Source organism: Sorghum bicolor, chromosome 4 (genome assembly GCF_000003195.3).
Source record: "Sorghum bicolor cultivar BTx623 chromosome 4, Sorghum_bicolor_NCBIv3, whole genome shotgun sequence".
Taxonomy (NCBI): Eukaryota; Viridiplantae; Streptophyta; class Magnoliopsida; order Poales; family Poaceae; genus Sorghum; species Sorghum bicolor.
In genome coordinates, this window is record NC_012873.2 from 689628 (window position 1) to 712433 (window position 22806).

The following is a 22806-nucleotide window of genomic DNA, read 5'->3' on the forward strand; positions in this document are numbered from 1 at the left end:
TTAAATATATAATAGTTAGTTCAACATAAAAGTTCACCACAATTGGACCATAAAAACTGTAGCTATGAATTATTCTAATTAGTTATAGAAAAATATAGATCTAAAGCTACAACAAAAACTCTGTACTAAAACATAACATATTATATGTTTAGAGATGAAAATGGATCGGATCGGAGCAGATAATGACTTCCCCATATCCTAATCCTATTTTGTAGGTTGTTTGGATCAGTGTCATTACAATATACGCGTATTGAAGAAACATCACTACAATCATCTATTCAAATACGAGCCATCATAATTCTTCTTTTCTCTGAAATATGTCATTATGTATGCCTTGGACGTGTTTAGACCCATTTACAAACCGACAACCTATTTTTCACTGCCTAGAATGCTCCTTTACTATCCACTCTCTCCCTATCACTGACACATGGGCCCACATGGTCACATGTCATGACTTTATCTTACTATAAACTTGGTTAAAGTTAATTTAATTTGACTTGCACAAATCTCATAGTTGCATTTTTTTTTTCTTTTGACAGAGTATAAGATGATACACACATGCACATCTGCTTTTGTTACAATCGCTGGATACCCAGTGTTGCTGTCGGATCTCTCTCTCGTGCGCTGTGGATTCACTTCAGCCATGGAGGATTGGCCATCCTATCGGCATTGATCTCGTGTTCAACTTCAACCTATCTATCCCTATCCCACAACGATCTCAATACCATTTCTTTTCCCCTTGTCGATCTAGATGCGTTCGCCTGTACTGTACATTCATGGACGCAGATGCAGAAGCAGAAGCAGATGCTGCTGTGGATCGTGGAGCCATGAACAAGAAGATGTACAGCACCCGCCGCTGATGCAGCAATCAAAACCATCACCATCTCCTCCCGATCCTGCTAATCCTTTCGTCATCTGAATGCCGCCGGCTGCGTGAACGCCTCCATCCGAGGCTCCGTCAGGTCCACGTCCACCGCCTCCTCGTCGTCGCCAGGCGGCGGTGGCGGCCGCCGCCAGCTTCCCCGCCCGTGGGGGCTCATCAGCAGCGTCCCGTTCACCAGCTCGCCCGACACCACCGCGCCTCTGCTCACAACGTTCCCCCTGTCGCCGGGCCACGACGCGCGGCCCGGTGGCGGCGACGGCGCGCGCCGCGCTTGCTGTTTCCACTGGACGGGCGTCGTCGGCGAGCACTCCTGCTGCTGCAGCTGTTGCCTCTCGATGTCGTCGTCGTCGTCCTTAGGCTCCGGGTCGCACCTCCCAACGTGCGGCGACGCCTGCAGAGTCGTTGAGCGTACGTGCACGGTGCGTGCGATGTCAGAGCACAGACCGCCTGCGGCGTGCGTGTACATGGCCGAGAGGAGAAGGAGCTGACCGTGAGGTTGAAGGCGGCGGCGATGGGGAGGTTCCGGCGCTTGGCGCCCTGCTGGAGTGGCGCGATGGTGGCGAGGATCTGGACGACCTCCGTCATGGTGGGCCTCGCCTCGGGGTCCCATTGCAGGCACTCCCGCGCCAGGTGCGCCATGATCTGCATCTCCTCCGCCGGGAACTTGCCCTGCAGCGTCGGGTCCGGCAGCTCCGTCACCACCAGCCTGCTGTCCCGCAGCCGCGACGTCGCCCAGATGACGAGGCTCTCGTCGGCCCTCGTCGACGACGACTTGTGGATGGGCGGCCGCCCGGTGATGAGCTCCAGCACGACGACGCCGAAGCTGAACACGTCCGACTTGAGCGACGCCTTGCCCACGATGGCGTACTCCGGCGCGAAGTACCCGAACGTGCCCAGCATCCGCGCCGGGGAGCTCGAGCAGCTCGTCACGCCGTCGTTCATCAGGCACTTGGCCATGCCAAGGTCAGTGATCTGCACCCACACACAAGAATCAAAGCCTCAGCATAATATGTAATCTGCAGCATTCAGTAGCAAGCCTGAATCAGTAACAAGCCTCTGACCTTGGCTCTGAACTTGTCATCCAGCAGGATGTTGGTGGACTTGATGTCACGGTGGAGGATACGCGGGGCGGCTGCCTCATGGAGGTACTCCACCCCCCTAGCGGCGCCGAGAGCGATGCTCACCCGGGTCTGCCAGTCCATGGGCCTCCTCCCTTGCTTCAGGTCCAGGCAGTCCCTCAGGTTGCCGTTGGACATGCACTCGAACACCAGCAGCCTCTCCAGCTGCCGGCCCTGGCTCTCCGAGCAGTACCCCAGCAATGGCACTACGTGGCAGTGGTTCAGCCTCGACAGCAGCTCGATCTACGCATCAGCACATTCACACTTGAGAAATGAGAGGAATTGCAATGGATGACATATGCAAGATTGTTGCTTTTGCTGTCTGCAGTGTTGCATACCTCTGATAGGAATTCGAAGTCTTCATCTGCACCTCCTAGGGGCCTAAGCTTCTTCACGGCAACAACTTTGCCATCGCCGAGCTGGCCTCGGTACACCTTGCTCGACCCACCAACTCCGATAAGATGCTCGTCTGAGAATTTCCCGGTTGCTTGCTCCAACTCCGCGTATGAAAACCGGATAATGACACCAGGGAACGTGCCGCTTTCGCCCCCGCAGATGAGGTTGCAGCTACACAGAAACTCTGTAGCAGGAAGTTGAAACAAGAATCAGGGTGTGGCCATGCACTGTTCTCAAACAAACACATGACACCGATCTCAGGCAATTCAGTCAAGCAAAACTTCTAAAAATTCAGACAGGGAAAGTGTATAGGTTAAGCTTGCCTTTTAAAACACCAAGCCTTGGTTTTGATTTCAATTGGGGAAGTGGAGACGATCGATTGCTGACAAGGTTCGATCTGCTGCTCCAGCTAGTGTATTTATCGAAGGAGTATATCTGCGATCGTGGAGAGAGAGCATCCTTGCGGCGGAAGTAGTATACGGTGGTGACAAGGAAAGCAGTAGTGGTGAGAATCACACAAACTAGGAGCGTAATTATGACTGTTTTGCTGGAGACATGCCTTTTCCCTTCCTCTGAACTTCCTGAAGATATAATGGAGACCATATTCAGTAACCCAATTCACTTGAGCATTTAGTCCATAAAAGAATTCATGTATCTGAAATTCTGAATAGTTAAACAAGAAAATCACATACCAATACCAGATGTGCAGTTACAGGAAGTGAAGCAACTCCTGGCACGTAGCACAGCATGTTCTTCTTTCTGAAGGCCCTTATCAGCGGCACATGTGCAGTTCCATGACCCTGTGCCACCATTATCATCTGCCACAAGCCCGCAACACCCAATTCAGGTGCCATTGTGGTGTAATGAGATGTTGACAAGCTATATGATCCACTGCTCTTACCTTGTTGGCAATGGCAGGATGAAGAGCAATTGGACAACAGGCTGCTGTTAGAGTTTGGTTCATCTAGTGGATGAGCTGCGCATACACATGTCCAGTTTGCCGTTTCAGTTTCGCCTGTGGTGCCATCTGTACAACAACTAGTGTATCAGATATTGTTTCCTTTTCAATCACTCATATTTAGTCATTTTAACCCAACATTTTTCATGACAGCTTTGAAAATAGAAGTACATTCATGAGGACTGTAGAACTTACCACATGATGCTGCTTGCATCAGGAGAATACAGCTGAGGGAGGCCAGGAGAAGTTTCATGTAGAGATCCATTAGCTCGCACCGAAGTAGAGAATGGCGAAAACATCAAATAAGTCCCATCTAGTGCAAGATCTGAAAAATAATGATGGAAAGGTAAGAATAGCATGTTTGAAACCATTGACTGCTGAGAAAAAAAGTAATGGAAAACACCACCAAAATACATGCAGAGCACAATGAACAAGTCTCATCACGTTTTGATATTAAACAAGTACATGGTTGACTAACTGTATCAAAAATATATAAACAGATGCGAGCAGTCTCTGAACTGCTCTTCTTAGTTTCTTTTTGGGTTTCCTGAGTCTTTTATTCCTGTGTTTTAATTAGTTGCTTTGTAACTGAACTGCTTGCTTTTCTTAATAATAACTGCTGTAGGGGTGCAAACCCCTCCAGTTTCTTTCAAAAAAAAATATATAAACAAAGAATAATGAGTAAAAATTTAGAATAACTTCACAACTTATTACTTGGGATAAAGTAATACATTACAGCAACTCAAAAAGTATGACTACAAATCCTACTAGATGATAGACCATGATCAACAAGTGACAGCAACCAGGAAAATGGATGTACAATCTTCTGCTTTCTGTGGAATTGATGCTAATCAAATACCATAACTCTTGAAAACACATAACACATGATCTCCAAACGCAGCTAAAATTACAAGAAAAAACCTAACTCAAATTGCCTCAGGCAAAAACGACAGGTATCCTGGTCTGAAAGTAGAACCAAAGAGGCGTGAAAGATGAAAAGTGGGGGGGAGAGAGAGAGAGAGTCTAAGAACCGATAGACGAAGAAGGCAGCTTATATGCAATGCAGGCAATTCCAATGAAGTGGCAGAAGCTATCAACAATTGTTTGACAAATGTATGCTTGCTTTCCAAAAGAAAATACTAGCACACTCAATGCAGCAGCTTGCAAGATAGGAGACATCTCAACCTACAGCACTATATGTGCAGTAGGAAAAAAGAAGAAGTAGGCCTTGAACGAGATTGGCTGTACTTAGGTGCAATGTTCTAGTTGAGGCATTGAACACTGGATTATAACTTAAAACGACATCTGGCCTGTAATGTCGGGTGTGAGTGACAGATGCCGAGTCTGGAGTTAATTAGAGTCTTCAGGGATCTCAGGCTGGATGTTCACACCAAGTTTTTGAATGATTATTCCCGGGGTTGAACTTGTCATAAGCTTTCTAACATTAGCATGCAGTTGCCATGTTACCAAATGTCCAAAACAAAAAATCAATCAAAACAGGACAGATTTTGGAAACCTGATAGGCTGATAGTAACATTCCAGTACAAATCTGCAAGGAATAACGATTTGGACTAATCTTGCTCAAAAAAAAAACGATTTGGACTAATGATCACAATCAGAAGACGCAAACTCAATTCAAGCCACTGGATTATGTCGGTCAAGAAAGAATGAGAGAGATTTCAAAATGTTCCTTAATCTGATAGTTGCGCCCCATCTCCAAATGCATCCCTGTGGATGTGCCCTCTGCAACTACCTACTGCAGGCTAGTACGTAGTGGCTAGAGCTTAAAATAAGCTGCTGGCCTGCTGCCCTGGAAGTGTCTTGGTGGTTGCTCCTAATTTGAAATCCTTTTTTGGTGGCCCGATCCATCCAAAGAATCGTTGGATGCTGAAGTAGTTGCAAGATACGCATCAATACAATGTTATCCTAGACATGTAATATATTTGTGTAGATCAAGATCTTAGACATGTAATAGTATAATAACAATAACAACTCTTTTTCTCATCATGGAACGAAATACATGAATAGATTCTTGGGTTAGAGTAAATAAATTGACCAAGTAGTTGGGCCTCCATGATCTCTATATGCTCAAAATTCCCCCTTCCCCCCCCCCCCCCCCCCCCCCCCCGGATGGAAGCAGGGCTATATCATGAAGACCCAATTCAGATAGATCAGATGAAACGAAGCGTTAAGCTGCCTTTTGTAGTATTTCTGGACACCGACATCACAAAGAGTATTAAGCCAACACATTGTTTAATTGGGGGCCGTGACGGACTGACGGTTAAGGACAAGCACACAGGGTAGGTGATGATGAGAGCACCACAGAAAAGAAAGCCTGACGATACTCCCTTTTTTTGAGAGGAGGGGAGACCTTTTTCTACACTCCAGGACGGGGACGTGGTACCTGACACGTACGTAGATGTAATGTAACGTCGAGTTTTCGATGTTATTTGTGTTATTGATTGAAATGAGCAGCTACGCTACGGCATCATGCAAAATTCAGCTAATTACATAGTAGGTTTACAGACTTGGAGAGACGCAGGATGGCAGGTGCGTGTCTCTGGCCCTGGCCTCCCCTGCTTGGCCTGGCTACCCCTTATTTTTCCAGTTTGAGCAGAGTTTGGTAAGTTTTGGGGATATAGAAATAAGAGGATGACACACCTTGCTTCCCTTTGTTTTAATTTGTCCAAGTCTAACTACTGGTATGTACTGTACGTACTATGCATTATTGGAAAAACAGGTAAGAGTACTGAGAATGCTTTTTTGAAAGGGAACGGCAAAGCTCGTTCGGCCCGATAAAAGGATGGATCGATGGCAGAGAATTGAGATCACAAGTTCGCAAAAATTTTCAAGATTCCCCGTCATATTGAATCTTTGGTCGGATGCATGAAGCATTAAATATAAAGAAAAATAAAAGCTAATTGTATAGTTTACCTGTAATTTATGAGATGAATCTTTTGAGTCTAGTTACTCCGTTATTAGACAATGTTTATTAAATAAAAACGAAAATACTACGGTAGCTAAAAACCAAATTTTTTGCCACCTAAACAAGGCCCAAAGTTATGTGTTGTTCCGAGTCAACCTTGGACGGTGGGACATGTGAAAGGAAGCAAGTGCCGAGGAAACTGTGACTGTGGGTCAGTAGTAACCTGATCGCATTGGAGAGGTAAAAAGAAGGGTACAGTATATCTTGTCAAAAAAACAAGAAGGGTAGTATTTTATCTAGGATAGGATAGGAGTAGAGTAGTCCTCTTTTTTCATCTTTTGCGGATGAATACAAACGAAAGTTACCAATCTCGTCGACCTCGAAGAGATTAAACTAGTAGTAGCAGTAGCTGACTGTGGTGTCTGTGTGAGGACGGACGAATGATTCCATCCCGCAGCGGGGAAGGAGACAGAGGGCAGATGAACGCACGCGATGTGAGCATCATTCTGTCAGAGACGACACGACGGAAGGGGAGAAGCAAAAGGCCCAGAAAGGCATCTCCTTTCGTTCCTTGCTGCTGTGGCTTGCCTCTGCTCCGGTGCTCATTCATTCTGATGATGGTGATTGCCCAAGCCGGGCGGGGGCGTCCATTTCTAAATCTGTGGCGGAGATGGGATCTGGAAAAAGGAATGGAATTCCATCCATCCATCAGCGCAGCGCAGCGCAGCGCTGTTGGGATGGTGGGCACCGTCCCGACGGAGGGAGATGGGTGGGCGGAAGGCAGGAATGGCCCTGAATTCAGTCGTCGTCGACGACATGGGGAGGTGACTGAGATGCCTGCCGACGTGAACACGACACGAGTGATGGCTGTAGTGGGACCGCTGCCTCACTGCCTGTGAGCTACCAACCAGATTTCATCAGTGCCGAAAGCAACCGCAAGGAACGAGCAGGGGGAGCACAGGATCATATCAACATGTTGAGATAATCTCCCCTGTCTTCTCTCACCCAACCCAAAAAGAAACACAGCAGAGAGCAGGATTGTTATCAGAGATTGAAGACGCGTGGATGCATGTGGATACACTAGTACACACAGGAGAAGAGGTGATGGGAAGCTAGTTAGCTCACACACACACACAGCGCAGGCGCAGGGGAATTGAATTCGTCGATCGGTGAGATGAGGCCATGGCCGGCAGATGTGCGCGCGGCGGAGGGCCGAGGGGAGAGGAGAGGAGGAGGAGGAGGAGGTGCAGGTCGTCGTACGTACTAACCTCGTCAGTCAGAGCTGTGGGCAAGCACTCGGTCGTCTTCCTCTTCCATTCCATCGATCCCTCCCTCCGTCGTCGTCTACCTCACGCCCCTGCACTGCACTGCCCTTTCTCTGTGCAACGCCCCCCTTGCGTTGCGTTTGCCTTGTCTTGTTGGAGGAGCGTCGTGGAGGGAAAGGGGAAAAAAAAGGAAAGGTCGTGGATCCGACGACTCCTAGGCTCCTAGCTCTAGCCTAGTACTGTAGTACTGTCTAATAGGGCTTTGAATTCTCTTGAAATTGAATGCACTGCACTGCACTGTGTCTGCTGTGTGTGCGATAATAATAATTGAATTCGGGTCCGGAGGAGGTGCGACCATACATGGAGCCAAACAACGCAAAATGCTAGCTGCGGCACACGGATCGGATGACGTGAACATCATCATGCCGTTGCTACTGATGGATGGATTTGTGTCGCGCGCTGCATTCTGAGCCCGTTCGCTTGTATTTTTTCTGCCAATCAGCAGTTTTTCTCTTATAATAAATCAGTCAATAGTAATTTTAACCGTAACTTTTCAGACCAGTAAACATCAGACGTATAATAGGAAAAGCTTGCAAGTTTTGGTTTCAAGTCATGGGCTAAAAGTATTGTTTCCTGATTTATTATAAAAAAAAACACTGTTGTATGACTTACAAAATAAGCGAAGCCAGCCAAGCTGTCTGGCTGCCTATTACTTGGGCGTTGTTATTATATTTGTATACGTAGTTCCTTCTCTAGTTGTCATCGAGAGAGCACGTTCATATACCCAGCTAACAATTAGCTACGGTCCGTTTGGATCCACCCAGCTCATTTGTATCGCCCAAGCCCAACTATTTGGGTCTGTTCGATTCCTGGGGGAACCGTAATCCAGCCAGGATTGCGTGTCTCCAGCCGGAATGCATGCTCCCTAGGGCCTCCAAATGAAAGAGCCCTTGGCAGAGTCAGTCACGCCCCCCGTGGTCAGCAGCACCTCCCAATCCCATCCATCCAACCTTGGATTTTCTTTGCCATTTGTTGTTATGAATAAAACGACACCAAAAGGAGGGGAGGGGGGGGGGGGAAAGCCAATACATACATTTTCTCTAATAAACCAGGTACACCGTGCCTGCCTGGTCTGCTGAGTGTCGTCGCTTCCACATCACCAACGCATGCACACGGCCAGACGACAGCACGACGCTCCGGCCTACTCCTACGACGGCTTGGCACGCACGCACAGCACATGAACGGAATGAATTGAATTGAATTGAATTGAATTGGAACCGAACAACCAGCCGATGCATGCCACCGCTCAGATTGACTGCTCTCACGTCTCGTCTCACCCTTTCCTTCCACCGCCACGGGCAGTCCGTCACCCACCACCGCGCCGCCTCATTTTCTGCACCGCGGCAGCTACGTACATTCTTCTCACCCACACTACATGTACACCCAGCTGCTCTTATCTAGCGCTACCAGTACAGCAGCAGCAGCATCCAGCGATCCATCCAGTCCCAAACTCCCCAATGTCCCATACCACACCATTACACCAAATCCAGACCAACATGTTCTCACACAACACAGCCCCTGCAGCATTAGCAAACCAACCCACTAGTACTGCTACCTCTGCTAGCAGTGTGCAACCCCACACAAACCGTATGTAAATAATATACTCCTACTAATTTAAGAAAAAAGAATACCACATGTAGGCAGCCCAGCCAGCAGGCAGCAGCATATATATATATATATATACAAACAAAACTCCCCTGCTCTGCTTCTTACACGACCCTACCTACTAGACACACTTTGGCATTCCTCCACATGCATGTGCACGCGGCCGGCATGTGACCCTCCCAGTCCCAGCTACATGCCATGCCAACACACACATTCACCAGATCCGATCCCATCCGAGGCACAACCACACATGACATTGTTCAGGTCAAAGGTTCAGCAACACCCATGCAGATTTTCAGATAATAATATATGTACCAGTATCCTAACTACAACCACACGGCTCCAAACAATATAGACACAGTACTTACTAATGATCATTCCATCCCTGGACCAAATAATCATCATCAGTCTATGAAACCAAAAGAAAATATACCATGACTGCGCTCTATGTTAGGATTAGGGTTCATGCTCTGTCTCGTGCCACATGCTATCGCTATTCACTACTATGCTGCTGCCGCCACAGCCCCCCCAAAATGACTGATGATGCACACTACCTTCATCAGAGCCAGACATCTCCTGCTTTCAAGGGATGCTGCTGCTAAAGGAGTCCAGTGCGCGGCGATATCGCTGCTCTATTCCAACCCATGGCTCTACATTACACCAACCAACACACAACACCAGATGTTCACCACTACTCTGCGCTATACTACTCCTCGTCGTCAGATAGGCACACCACCTCTCTGCTGGCGCCGGAGCTTCCCTGGAGGGATGTGCCAGGGAGTTGGCCTGATTCGTGGACTCCAGCCGCTGCATTCACCAGCCGCTCGAGCAATGAAGACGGTACCTGATAAGACTGGTTGCCTATGCGAACTACGGGCTGCTGAACTCCAGCCGCTGCATTCAGTGGACCTGCCATATTGTCGGGAGCTGGATTTGGAAACCCTGCTTGCTGTCGAGCTGCCATGGGAGCCAGATGTGAGCTTGATGCGGTTGGCTGAACTGAGCTTGGTGCCATGACTTGGGGAAGCCGTTGTAGGAGGCGACGCAGCACCTCCTGACTCTGATCTGGGGCAGCCTGAGCAGTGCCTCCTATGTGAGCTAGAGCTTGCTGAATTCTTGATTCAATGTTCAGTGGACCACCTCCCATGTGGTGAAAAGCAGGATTCAGGCCCAGTGCTTGTTGGCTCGCCATGGCAGCTGGGATTCTGCTATTTGACTGCGCAAAGTTTCCCATCGACTCTGGACCCGAACCTGGTAGCAGCGAGGATGCTGGGAAAGCTGGATGTGAGTTTGACGCAGATGGCATTGTCTGCTGGACTGAACTTGGTGCCATGGATGTTAATGGGATGCCTGCCAGTGCATTGCCAGAAGCAGAGCTTTCAAACATACCAGGGGCAGACTGTCTCAATGTTATAACCCCAGGATAGGTGATATTGGGCTGCTGTTCATCTCTGCGAACCATTGTAGACGGTGCTGGCATCCTGAGTTGCTGGAAATGAGGAGCAGGTCCACGTGATTGTGCTCCAACACCTTCGTAGATTCCATTTCGTGGAGGCATTGAACCAACAGGTGATGGTGCTGCTCTGGAAAGGTTTCCAGGTAAAACTGGTTGCAGTTGGATAGCCCCAGAAGCCGGTGGCCGAGCCACCTGTGAAGGTTGGATGTAAGGTCCTGTTGTTGTATGAGATGAGATCAAAACTGGTGGTCGAGTGGTCAATGATGAGGCGACCGGTAATAATGTGGTTTGTGCTGCTGTTGTTCCACACGGAGCATGCTGAGAAGACTGGGGTGCCTGCCAAATTGTGGGGCTTGCAGATCTCTCTGTACAATGCAAGGAAGAAGCAAACCATGTATCACATGTTCCAAGGAATAGAAAAAAAATAAACTCAGCAACAATGTCAGATCTAAATACGCAGATCAATGTAAAAAATGTAATTCAACTAGCCAATACAAGTATAGCATATAGCATTACAGCACAAGAATCAGGACAGGGGGAGGGAAAACTCCACACGCGCACACACACACATGCTATCATTCCACCATACAGAACACCCATGTATGCAGGTCAAGGGGTCAGGTGAGATCAAAATGATTAGTCATAACCAAACAGTGTTCAATCTGACAAGAAAAATCAAAAACCAATGCAGGCTACGGAAGATCTGCATTAGGTATAAACCTCACAAGAGCAAAGAATACTAATACATAAAGGCAAACACAAAGTTATACTCGTACCTTGAACTGAAGATGCTTTCAATTTCCGAAATTTTTCAGCTAGTGATTGATGCACAAAAACTTTCGTGTAGATACGATTAATATCTGTGGTCAATCGATGATACGCAGAATCTTCCTCTTGAAGTAACAATTCATATTTCTCCTTTACCTTCTCTATTTCTTGGTTGCACTCTGTTTGAAGTTGTGATTTCTGTCCGTAAGAAATTGTGCAGAGAAGGAAGAAATTAAAAGTCTCACGGTTAGAAAATGCAATCTAATGTAAGGATAAACCATGTACATAGAAGTAAATATGCAAACCTTGTGTTCATGGTTTTTACTGAGCACAGCCTTATAGTATTTCAGTTTTTCAAGCTCATTTATTAGTGGTTCGGAACTACATAATAGACTTGCAGGTGCCACTGTAGATAGTTGGGCTAGCTGCTCAGGACCCGATGTCGTGTTTGGCTGAAGACCAATTTGAATTCTCTCATTAGGGTGTGTCCTCTCTTGTGGAATATGCTGAGCTGAGGTTGATGGCTGTGTTTCAGGCTGCAAGTTCTGAGCTCGAACGGTGCCACAGATGCCTGCTCCTTCTGCTTCCGCAAGTTGATCCTGCAATGGAGATGACGACCGCATTCCGGACTGCAAATCTGGAGCTGATAACATACCACAAGTACCTGCTTCTTCTGCATGTGGATCACATGAAGGTTCCACACTCTGCAGGACAGTTGTGCATTGTGTCATAGGCATGCCAGACAGATCAGTTCTTTCAAGTGGAACATCCTCCTGTATTGTAACTGACGGTTGCAAACCCAGAGATGCTGAGGTGCACAAGAGACCAGCCCTTTCTGCTTCCTCAGACAGAATCAAGGTCGGTGGCTGCAAATCACCAACTGGATGCTGTGAAGTTGCTAAACTATGTTGGATATGGGGACTTGTGATTTCCTGTGCAGGCATACTTGCTTGACCATTCTCAGTTTCAGCTTCCCCAGAAAATGGCAGGGTGGATAGGTTGCTGGTGGTACAAGTTAGATATTCAGTTTCGCCTTCCTCTGACAAATCAGTTACTCTATCTGGCTGACAGCCTGTTCGGCTCCTGTCACCTGGGAACATTCTTTGAAGTGGAACATCCAACAATGACGTGGATGGCCGCATGTCAGGATGCAAATCCTGTTCTGCCAGAGTGCCCAGCATACCTGGTGATTCTGACATAGCAGGTGCATGCCTTGAAGATGCATCGTTACTTTGCAGGGATGACGTACTTGATATATTAGCACGACTTCGAACCTCCAAAGGAAGTGATAACATAGCTGAGCTTTGTGGGGCAGCCAAAATTGGTGACTCTGAGTGGGCTTTTTGTGCGTGAACAGTGCCATCATTATCTACATCATGATTTTTACTGCCTCCCTGTGACAAAACTGTTGTAGTTTCTTCAGAGCTGTCAGCATCCAGCGTTGTGCTTGATGGTTCAATATCAGGCTGCTGGGCAGCCTCTGTGTCCAGATTACTTGATGGATCTGCTTCTTCTGGTGGATGTCCCGAAATTGGTAACCTCCGTTGAGTGGGTAGACGTGTACTATGTTGCGCAGGCATACTTGACTGATCACTCTGAGTTTCAGCTACCCAAGCTTCTGGCACGACAGCTGGGTTGTTTGGAGCAATATAAGATCGACTTTCTGAATTCAATGGATCTGCAGCGACAGTGTCAATATTTTTTTCTTTAACTCCCGCACTGGAATCATCTAAATGATCAAAATTTATCCCTTCCTGCAACATTCCAGTTGTTGTATCTGGTTCGACGTTCACCTTACTGGAATCACCTAAATTGTCAGAAGTTGTCCCTTCCTGCAACATTCCAGTTGCTGTATCTGGTTCGTGGTTCATTTTACTAGAATCATCAGGGCACACCTTCTGATGTTGAGCACCCAATGTTGGGCATGTTGTTTGCATCTCAGTTTGCAGATCCTGAGCTGCCATTGCAGGTAATGTATCAGATGGTTCTTCTGCAGTAGGAAGCAGCAAGGTCGTGACATTTTGTGGAGAAGCCAAAATAGGCAATTCCATGTGGTCTGGATCTGCTGCAACAGTACTATCATTTTCTGCATTGATTCCCACAAGAGAAGTTGCACTTCCTGGAAACATACTTGGATTAGCAATATTGACTCCCTTGGCATGTTCAATACTTCTGCCATCACCAGTTGAAGATTCCTAAAAATAAGAAGGCTATTAGTGATTGGTAGTCAGGCATCACTAAAACACTTTACAGGGACAATCAACACAAACAATAAACAAAGTGCAACGGTTAAAGAAAATACACACACAGAAAAAACTCTAAGCACTGGTGGAGTATCAACAAAGTACACTTGTACAGCAAAAATACTGAAACACTTTGATTATCTTGGTGGCCTGGGAGCCATAGAAACATGGCAAGACCTGTGTGTTCACTAGAGCTTCTATGAGTTCAGACACGGTTGTGACTTGTGAGGGCAGTAATGGAGCTGTGGAGAAGGGTACCTTATGGCGTGCAGCCAAGGCTAAAGACCTCACTGATTTCTCAGTTCAGTTGTTAGGTCGTTTCTTGTTTGGAAAAAGTCTACATAACCCCCAAACTATCTAGGGTGGATTACTTTACCCACCGAACCATAAAACCGGATATTCTACCACTGAACTTTTCAAAACCGGTCAAATAACCCCCTCGAGCGGTTTTGGATGGTGGTTTTGTCTTTTTCTTTTTTATTTTTTCTGTTGAATCTTTGAAAAATCATAATAAATCGTAGAAAAATCATAAAATGAAAAATCTAAGCTTGTTGGACTCTACATAAGTAGACCTGCACAGTGAACATATAATATGGTATGCTTTAGTACAAAGTTTTTGCTATAGCTTTAAATCTATGTTTTTCTGTAATTAATTAGAATAATTCATATATGCAGTTTCTATGGTCCAATTATGGTGATTTGTTTTTTATGAGCTAATTATTGTATGGTTAAATTATAGTAAAAATTTCATACCCATTGGATCACGTATAACTTAGTTATAGATTTATTCAGCTTTATTCTTGTTAAATCTATGCTTTATCTATAACTAAGTTATACGTGATCCAATGAGTATGAAACTTTTACCATAGTTCAAGCATACAATAATAAGCCCACCATAAAAATTTCACCATAACTGGACTATAAAAACTGTATATATGAATTATTCTAATTAAATTAAAAAAACATAAATTTAAAGCTACAGCAAAAACTTTGCACTAAAGTATACCATATTATATATTCACTGTGTCGATCTACTCATCGGGAGTCCAACAAAATTGAATTTTTTATTTTATGATTTTTCTGTGATTTATTATGTTTTTTCAAAGATTCGGCGGAAATAAATAAAAAAGGGAAAAAAAACACCCTCCAAAACCGCTCGAGGGGGTTATTTAACCGGTTTTGAAAAGTTTAGGGGTGAAGTAGACTACATTGGATAGTTGGGGGGGGGATATGTAGACTTTTTCCTTTCTTGTTTTGTTTGGTGGCACAGCTGTGACATGTGAATTGGTGTAGTTTGGGGGGGGGGGGGTATGTAGACTTTTCCCTTTCTTGTTTTGTTTGGCGGCACAGCTGTGACATGTGAATTGGTGTTTGTGTGAGTGGTTTGTAAGTGGTGTTGCATTTGGGTATATCCTTCTTCATGAAATGACACACAGATCTCCTAAGCATTCAAGGGAAAAAAAGTAGTTGCATGAAATGGCTTTGAAGTGATTTTCCATAGACAAGATAATCGCTCAAAGAATCTTTTGTGTAGAAAGATAATATAACAGATTTGATAGGCTTCAAACACAAAACAACCTCCAATTAAAGCACAGTAAACAAAAGCCATGGTGTATGACAGATAACAAAAGAAAGAAAGAAAAACTCAGTTGACTAATGCAATACCTGATTGATTGAATCATGACATGTAGGAATAGAACTAGCAGAACAGGCTCTTTGGTAGTCAATTCCATCAGAACTACCGTGATTATTGTTATCTGGAAGATCTACAGATTCTGATGCTGCTCTCCCAGCAGACCTCATATGAGCTTCTGTAGGTTCACTTATCACTGCAAGTGTAGGACAAGCCTCTGGTGAAAATGAACTGCGTACAATAGTAATTTCCATCGATGTGTCATCAAGCTGGTCACCATCCGAGGCCAAATTTTTGTCAACATGATTATCACCATTTTGCTTCTTAAAATGGATGAATTCCTCAACGACAGAATTGGAATCTGGTAGAGTAACGCAAGGATCAGGGAAATGATCTAATCCACCTGATATTACTTCGTGTTTGAGTTTTTCCTTCATCAGTTGCTCTTCATCCAGTGTTGTAGAATGCAGCGCATCAAGTTTGAAAAACTGGAGCCTCATGTGCGCCAAAAAAGAATGCATAAACATAGTGAACCACTGAATCACCAACTTTATTTGGTCAATTTTCATCTCTTCATCAATGTTACTTGTCCTAATGTGTTGAACAACTGCATGGCATACCTCTTTCAGTTTCTTAACTTGATTGTCTCTCTGTGTTCTTAAATTTAATATCTGAAGTTCTTGCTTCTCAATGATATCCCTCTCTCTTGAGGAAAAAATGCTGTTAAATAAGTCTATTCTTTTCATTGCAGCATTACTAGGAGATTCTTCGCTTAAGAGATGTTGTTCTCTGCCAGCATCTGGAGCAGATACCAATTCGTGCTCATCTGAAACCATCACCTTCTTCTCAGTGGCGGACGCGCTATCATCAGTGCCATTTGTGAAGTTACCATGAAGATCCATTGCCTGCTTCGGCAAATTGTGGTCACTTCTCAAGTTAGCATATGAGCTCTCATGTGGTGATAATCTATCATTGATTCTTCCACCTGGTTTATGTGCAACCTTTTCTTTTAGGATACCATTTTCTTTATAGAAAAATTCTGCGAGCTCCTCACTGCATTCATATTTCAAGCCATCTGAAGCAAGGGCAAGTGATTCTCGATGATCCAACTTAGTGTATTTCAGAAAAGAAGCAGCACGCCAACACTGAAGCAAGTAATAAAGAAATTTATCGTATTGGGTAAAGCCGATGTAAAAGCAAACAAAGTAACACTAGTTGGTGCCTCCCTTACCAAGGCTATGTTGAACGCGTGTAGTATGCACCGTGGCTCCCGCACAACCAGATGATTCTTTAAAAGATATTCAAGGAACTGCTTGGCCAGAAAATGTACATTATCCTGCAGTTTTAAAATGAAACAGAGTTCAGAACCAGAGGAACAGATACTTCCACAAATACTGAAATCAGAATGATACTAAATGCAACAAGAACAGAGAGGGAGGAAAAAAGTTAGCAGGAAGACTTTTCATGTTAAAATAGAACAAGCAGTGATCTAGGAAGTCCTTGTTTCTAGTTTAGAGCAAAAGAAAAACAATAAAAGAGCTTAGACTATACATACTGGTAGCTTTAACACCATCATTAGCTTTGACAGTTCATGCTTAATTTCAGCGTGAAGACTTTTGGGTGTGCTCATGTTTGCCACTCCTTCAGAATGAACTTTATTAGAAAAATGCAATATGTATACCTACAGAACAAAAATACTAACTTCAGATTGTAATTTCAGATTGTTTTACCTTTCTCAGGAACTAGATGAAGGTCAGCACTTGATGGAGTACTAATTTCAGGAAGCAGGTCATGATTAATTACATCCAAACGGAACTTTGAAGATGAACCTGCAGTTTCACATGTGTTTCTATGCTCCCTTCTGGATGTGTTAGTTTCTTCAGTGGTAACTTTGATTGGTTTATAGCGCTCACAATAAGATTTCCCATCCAGCAAATTTAACCAGAATTTAGGTGGATCTCCATCCAGTGAAGACACCCCCTCCTTCTCTCCTATCAGAGAAATGTTTCTTGAATAAAACTCACCACTCATGCAAGCTTTTGATATGGTTGTACTATTTACTTTGCTGCTATCTTCAACCTCAGTAGACAGTTCAGTTAAGAATTCCAAAATTACTTTATCCATAAAGATTGTGCCCCTTTCATTACTTTTACTTGCGCAGTTATCATGTTGAAGCTCATCAACTCTGTTGAAGAGGAATGATACACCCCAGCTGACCAAGCAATGGCTTAAACTAGATGTTATGCCTTGGCCGTTGCTATCAATAATCATGCTTTGCTTGGCGAGCACAAGACTCTTCTCCTCCACTGTGAAAGGAGTATATAAGCGGAAAATGCGCACATACTTCAGTTGTGACCCTATCTTGAGCTTTCGAAGAGCCTTCAGATCATTTAGTGGATTCAAGTCACTACCATAAATGATAATGGAATCAATAGATGAAAGATTAATGCTGGGTTGGCATGCACGGCTATCGATCAGAAAAACAAATCTCCCTTTGGTCGTGTCGTTGAACATATTCATTGCTTCTTGCTTCATTGCAAATGCTGAACGGTTTTGAACACGTTCGTATGACTCCGGGCCAAATTTATGGCGCACGAGGTCTTCCAAGATGTTGCCCATTCGGTCTCCAACTGCCCCATCAGACTGCCACAATGAAAAAAAAAGTTGAAATAGTGCTGAACTCATAGATTGAAGCATGCCTTTGATGCATGCTAACTGCAGAAGGCTAGCATAAGCAAGAAAAATGTAGAAGGCAAAGTTAATACCAGTAACAGAGAGAATACCACAGTTCAGAATAAGCTAATTAGAATTATCCATTATCCAGTTCCTAATAAATCGTTTTTACTGGTTAACGTTGGAGTTAGTCAACCAATATAGCTTGAAACCTTTGACGATGATAAAATTGATAAATTGAGTATAACATAGAATACCTAGGGAAGCCAAATATTTGAGTAATTATGATTGTAATGACTGCTAAACTAGAAGTAAGAGAAAGAAAAGGCAGGCATAACTCACTTGAAAAAGAACAATGACTCTTAACCTCTTGTTTCTGATCTCTTTGAGCATTTTTTCAAGAAGCAATAATTTTCCACTCACACACATTCTATCATCTCTAGATTCAATTATATCTCGAGTGTTGGCAAGTGAATGTTGTAGGTCAACAAGGCAAGGGTGATTGCAGCACTGTTACATACAACCAAGATGAGATCAGAATCCGTGATAACATGAAAAACTTCAAAGAAAATGTGTGTAGTCATGCAAATTGCAAGGGTGCTGTCTACTTAGTACAGAAGAGAACAGATATTTTGAAAACAAACCTTCCAAAGAGACATGACAACGTCACAAAGAGCTCCAGCACTGTCAGTTGTCATTTGTGACTGCAGGACAGAGGAATTTGCAAGCAATATAGAAGAATAGAGTTCTAGCTGCACTTGTGAAAGGTAAGCCGGAACCCAATACTCCAAAAATTTTGAAGAACCTGCTTTTCGTTCATATGCAATATGGCGTGTAAACCTTGCTCTTAACATAGCAAGGCTATCAGTCTCAATGTAATCTCCACTGTCTTCTTGTTCCGAGTTAAGGAAATCTAGCAACTTCTTGTACTCAGGAAGACTATCCTACAAAACAGTAAGAAACATGGAACTATTTGAGCACTGCTATAGAAGTGAATATGTAGTTTAGAGTTGATGAAAGGCACCTTCAGTGGAGAGCTCAAAAGCACCATCCTAAAATCTGTTGGTAGTTGCTTGAGTTGTTTGAGGAGTTTTGCAACTGAGTCTTGACAATAATCAACAATAACTGACTCCCAAACAATGCCCTCTACACTTTTAATGTCCTGTGCCATAGTAGACAGGAAAATATCAAAATTAAATGAAACACAGAAACCACATTCGGTTTATTTTCTTTCTAGGGTGTAATATGTGCCCTAATCCATAAGGAATATTCATGGGGCCAAAAAGATCATTGCCAATTACCTCTAAGATAACATCAGGATGAGCTAGGAGAACATGCAACATTGTGTGACTTCCATTCCCATGGAACTCCGGATTTTGAATTAGTTTAAGCACATCCTTCTCCCCATCAAACACAACAACGTTGATAGATGGTGCAAAGCGATTGAACTCAGCCTTCCATAAGGGAAGAGAAGAAGTTGTGACAAGTAGAAAAGAATGGCAAGCATCCGGTAAAACCGACGATATGAAAAAGATGGTCTTCATTACATGCTCCTGTATGGTACATAAGTCAATTAGTCAAACCATGTTTCTTTTTATTTTTGTATCAAGGGGAAATAAGATCCAAATCTAAACATAACTGCAAAGATGTGCATGCAGAAATAAAACAGCATATTTCACATAAAAGAATTTCATCAAACATCTAACAAAGTAACAATACCAGTATAATTAGAAACCAACAAAACAGAAAATGATAGTGTAAGTAGAAGGTCCAATAATACTATGTTATTTATGGGTGTAACACTTAATGCTGACTTGGGTACCTCCTACCTTATCATCAACAAAGACAGCACCTTGAGACTTGTGCCGGAACTCAAGAAGCTTATTTACAGAACACAGATGATCATTATCAAAATCAGGATGGCACCCATCTGGCAATCTCTGAAGTTTCTGAAATTGGTTTTCCTTAACCTGTAAAGAACAAAAAATGTGTGTTTCATAGCCAATACAACAAGTGGGCAGTAATGTAAATCAGGTTAAGAATACATGACTAAAAAAGAAGCAGAACTTTCTGTTTTCAGGCAGACCTTCTTTATTTTTGTGGGAACAGTTGATTGCTTGGAGTTAACAACTTCATCTGTAAAATTAGACACAAATCAGATATGGTAACATATTTGCAAGAAACTAACGTGTCGTAAATAGCCAAGAGTGGTTATCACATTTCTCTTCCATGCTGAATCTAATGTAGATGCTTTACACATAAATTTTTGTTGCATCCATGTCCGACACACAAAGTTTTTGGTAAGAATTCCAGATGCTTATTTCTTCCAGCATTTAATAATGCAAATTTTCTAATTCCATGTGTACCATCAGTTTATTCCCATATAAAATTTCAAATGTTTGTAAGAAATAGACAACCCCTTGATTTTGCTGGTAAACAACAAAAACAATTTTGCATCATGGTGACAACATGTGACCTAGTGGATAAGGAGAGGGCATCAAGTACCTGTGTGTTTCCCTTTTAGGTATGTAAATAGTCCCAAGTAGCGACTTGTTCGCATACACCTTCGTTTAACTGGTGAGCCCCTAGCATTCCCAACCGTGACGTACTCACTTGTATGCCCTCCTGCATGGTCCTCAGAGCTAGAAGTTCCGTTGGGATCTCTCAACGCCGCAGAAGATGGAGCACTGATCTTGCCCGCATTTGAAACTCCACAAGGTGCCTCCTCCTCATTTACCACCTTCCGCTTCTTCTGGGACGGCTCTGGCACCTCACTCCCCAACCTCATGGGAGGATGTGCCCTCCTCCTCGCGCTCGGCGCTTTGGTCATGTGGCCTGACCCCGAGTGAGAGCTACTAATGACGCCCTGGCCGTCATTCCCGCTCGCCATGTTGCCTCCAGCTGCTCCATCCATCGATGATCCTCCTGAAGTGTTGGCCATTTTGCATCTGTAGCAATAGTATAAAACATGGAATAAACTTTTTGTCAATCACAAGGCAGCAGGAAAGGCACATGCACGCACACACCATAGAGAAAATAGCAGGAGCGCTCCTATATATCATATAAGAGTATAAGACGAAGAGGAAGCCCGAGTGTTTCATTGTTTGATTTACATTTTGACCAAAAACACACATGCAAAACATAATGCCTTAATCTATCCACAGATGACCACATGCGTGTCTTCGCAGCAAAATTTGGAGGGTCACTTGTGGTGTCTAGTGGATGCTAGGGACCACAGCTGGACATGGCTGCTGTCTAAGATGGTTTTGTGGTATTTGTGATTGTGGTCGCATTTTTACACTCCCTGGTGTGTCGATGACTCCCTAAGTGAGTTTGGGCTGGTGTGTGTGTGTGTGTGTGTGACTCCCTAAGTGAGTTTGTGTGTGACTCCCTAAGTGAGTTTGGGCTGCTGTGGGTGGGTGTGGGTGTGGGTGGGAGGGGGGAGGCTGTGTGTGTGTGTGTGTGTGGGCGAGGGGGGGGGTCCTAATATCATGTCTTCCTTCTTAATGCAACGATGCGCAGGTACCCTGTGTATTTATTCGAGAAAAAGAAATACCGTCTCTGGCTCATGATGACATAGAGGGCAGATCAGATTGCACAGCCAATGCCGCACCACAAGCTGATCCGCTGCCAAGGTCTTTGCTTGTATATGTATCAAACACATTTCAAAGCACCATTGTTTGCCTTCGGCGTGTGCTTTGCAAACTGAGCCTGCTTTGAAAGTGCAGTAGGAACCAATTAAGGGAATTGTGAAAGCAAGTTAGGCTGACTTGGCACTGAATTCTCCTCTGGCTGTCCATTCCCAACGCACCATTATACGGCAAAGCAGAATGAACACTACCCTAAACTACAGGCACTCCGCATTAGCTGTCCATTCCCAAGGCACCGTACACACAGTAACCAGAATGAACTTTTTTTTCCAAAAAGAGTAGCCAGAATGAACAATACCCTAAACCATAGGCACTCCGCATTCCTCCAAAACTAGTAGGTGACGTTTGGATTGTGGGAAAACCATAGTGGGAATGAGAAATCATGGAGGATGGATAGCCTAACCCTTCTTTGGATATAAAGAATGGGGTATGAACTGGGTATGGGTTAGGGATAAGATGCGTTCATATCCCACTGATCTATACCCAGCGGGAAGGGTGGGTTATGGCTGGAATGAGGAGCAGACGAATCGATGCGGTGCGCACCTGATTGCCGCAGCCATCGATAGGCAGGAGGGCGTCGAGAACGGGCCTGCCTGCGCCGCCGTCGCCGCCGGCGCTGGAGAGCCCCAACCGCCCTCGTCGCGCGCGTACAGGAGCAGCAGCCACCCCCAGTGGAGCCCTCGTCGTCAACCGCGCGGTCCGGTAGGCAATGGAAGGGACCAGGCCAGGAACGAGAAGGTGTCGGGTTGTTTTTTTTTTCTCTCTCTCTCTCGATATCGTGCTATTTTTCTCTCGCAATAAATCAATCAACATTACTTTCTGTCATGTATTTATGAGCCAAACAAATAAAATGATCATCTTTTGTCAATAATACAAGAGTGTAAGAGAAAATATGGCTGAGAAGTGCTAATTGGAATAGTTATTAGAGGAGTTATATCTCTCTTTTTTTTAAGAGGAGATTAGAGGAATGTTGGTGATCGAAAACACAGAGAGATGTTGGCAACTATTGGAGCAATGAAAAAACATAATTATCCCTAATATGACCGTTTTATGGGGATAGACTGCTACATTCCTATCTCATACCCCGTCTTTCTTATACCTAGCTATATTTCCCTATTCTTAATCTAACCCTCACCATAGAGTCTAAATTCCGCACGCTGAGAATAGGCACT

The 22806-nt window shown here is 44.4% G+C and overlaps 2 protein-coding genes across 5 annotated transcripts; both read right to left on the reverse strand.

Annotated features, from left to right (window-relative positions):
• On the reverse strand, positions 296-7854 carry LOC8066502 (receptor-like serine/threonine-protein kinase NCRK). Of its 3 annotated transcripts, none has more exons than XM_002453106.2 (9): positions 7550-7854; positions 3551-3680; positions 3299-3424; positions 3090-3215; positions 2721-2978; positions 2340-2581; positions 1945-2244; positions 1373-1855; positions 296-1274 (listed from the first exon to the last, which is right to left on the reverse strand). In XM_002453106.2, exons 2-9 carry the CDS (start codon positions 3618-3620, stop codon positions 912-914), a joined length of 1968 nt encoding a protein of 655 aa, XP_002453151.2. In that variant the 5' UTR covers positions 3621-3680; positions 7550-7854; the 3' UTR covers positions 296-911. The 3 variants fall into 3 exon arrangements, with proteins under 3 accessions (XP_002453151.2, XP_021316041.1, XP_021316040.1); XM_021460366.1 differs by lacking the exon at positions 7550-7854 and adding an exon at positions 4387-5416; XM_021460365.1 differs by lacking the exon at positions 7550-7854 and adding an exon at positions 4281-5416.
• LOC8066503 lies at positions 9468-22357 on the reverse strand. 2 transcript variants are annotated; one of them, XM_021459116.1, is made up of 15 exons: positions 22178-22357; positions 20490-20932; positions 20071-20120; positions 19814-19954; positions 19286-19537; positions 19009-19146; positions 18629-18928; positions 18327-18494; positions 17042-17954; positions 16867-16952; positions 16543-16647; positions 15344-16456; positions 11741-13630; positions 11444-11633; positions 9468-11032 (listed from the first exon to the last, which is right to left on the reverse strand). In XM_021459116.1, the coding sequence occupies exons 1-15, from the start codon at positions 22192-22194 to the stop codon at positions 9918-9920; spliced, it is 6921 nt and encodes a 2306-aa protein (XP_021314791.1). In that variant the 5' UTR covers positions 22195-22357; the 3' UTR covers positions 9468-9917. The 2 variants fall into 2 exon arrangements, with proteins under 2 accessions (XP_021314791.1, XP_021314792.1); XM_021459117.1 differs by lacking the exon at positions 22178-22357 and adding an exon at positions 21541-22115.

Coding starts and splice junctions, on each gene's coding strand:
- LOC8066502 (XM_002453106.2), bottom strand. CDS start 3,620: ATGGATCTCTACATGAAACTTCTCCTGGCCTCCCTCAGCTGTATTCTC. Junction 1,856..1,944: donor ATGACAAGTTCAGAGCCAAG/GTCAGAGGCTTG, acceptor GTGTGGGTGCAG/ATCACTGACCTTGGCATGGC. Junction 1,275..1,372: donor CCGCCGCCTTCAACCTCACG/GTCAGCTCCTTC, acceptor ACGACTCTGCAG/GCGTCGCCGCACGTTGGGAG.
- LOC8066503 (XM_021459116.1), bottom strand. Junction 16,457..16,542: donor ACGCGTTCAACATAGCCTTG/GTAAGGGAGGCA, acceptor TACTTGCTTCAG/TGTTGGCGTGCTGCTTCTTT. Junction 11,634..11,740: donor GTAAAAACCATGAACACAAG/GTTTGCATATTT, acceptor TCTTACGGACAG/AAATCACAACTTCAAACAGA.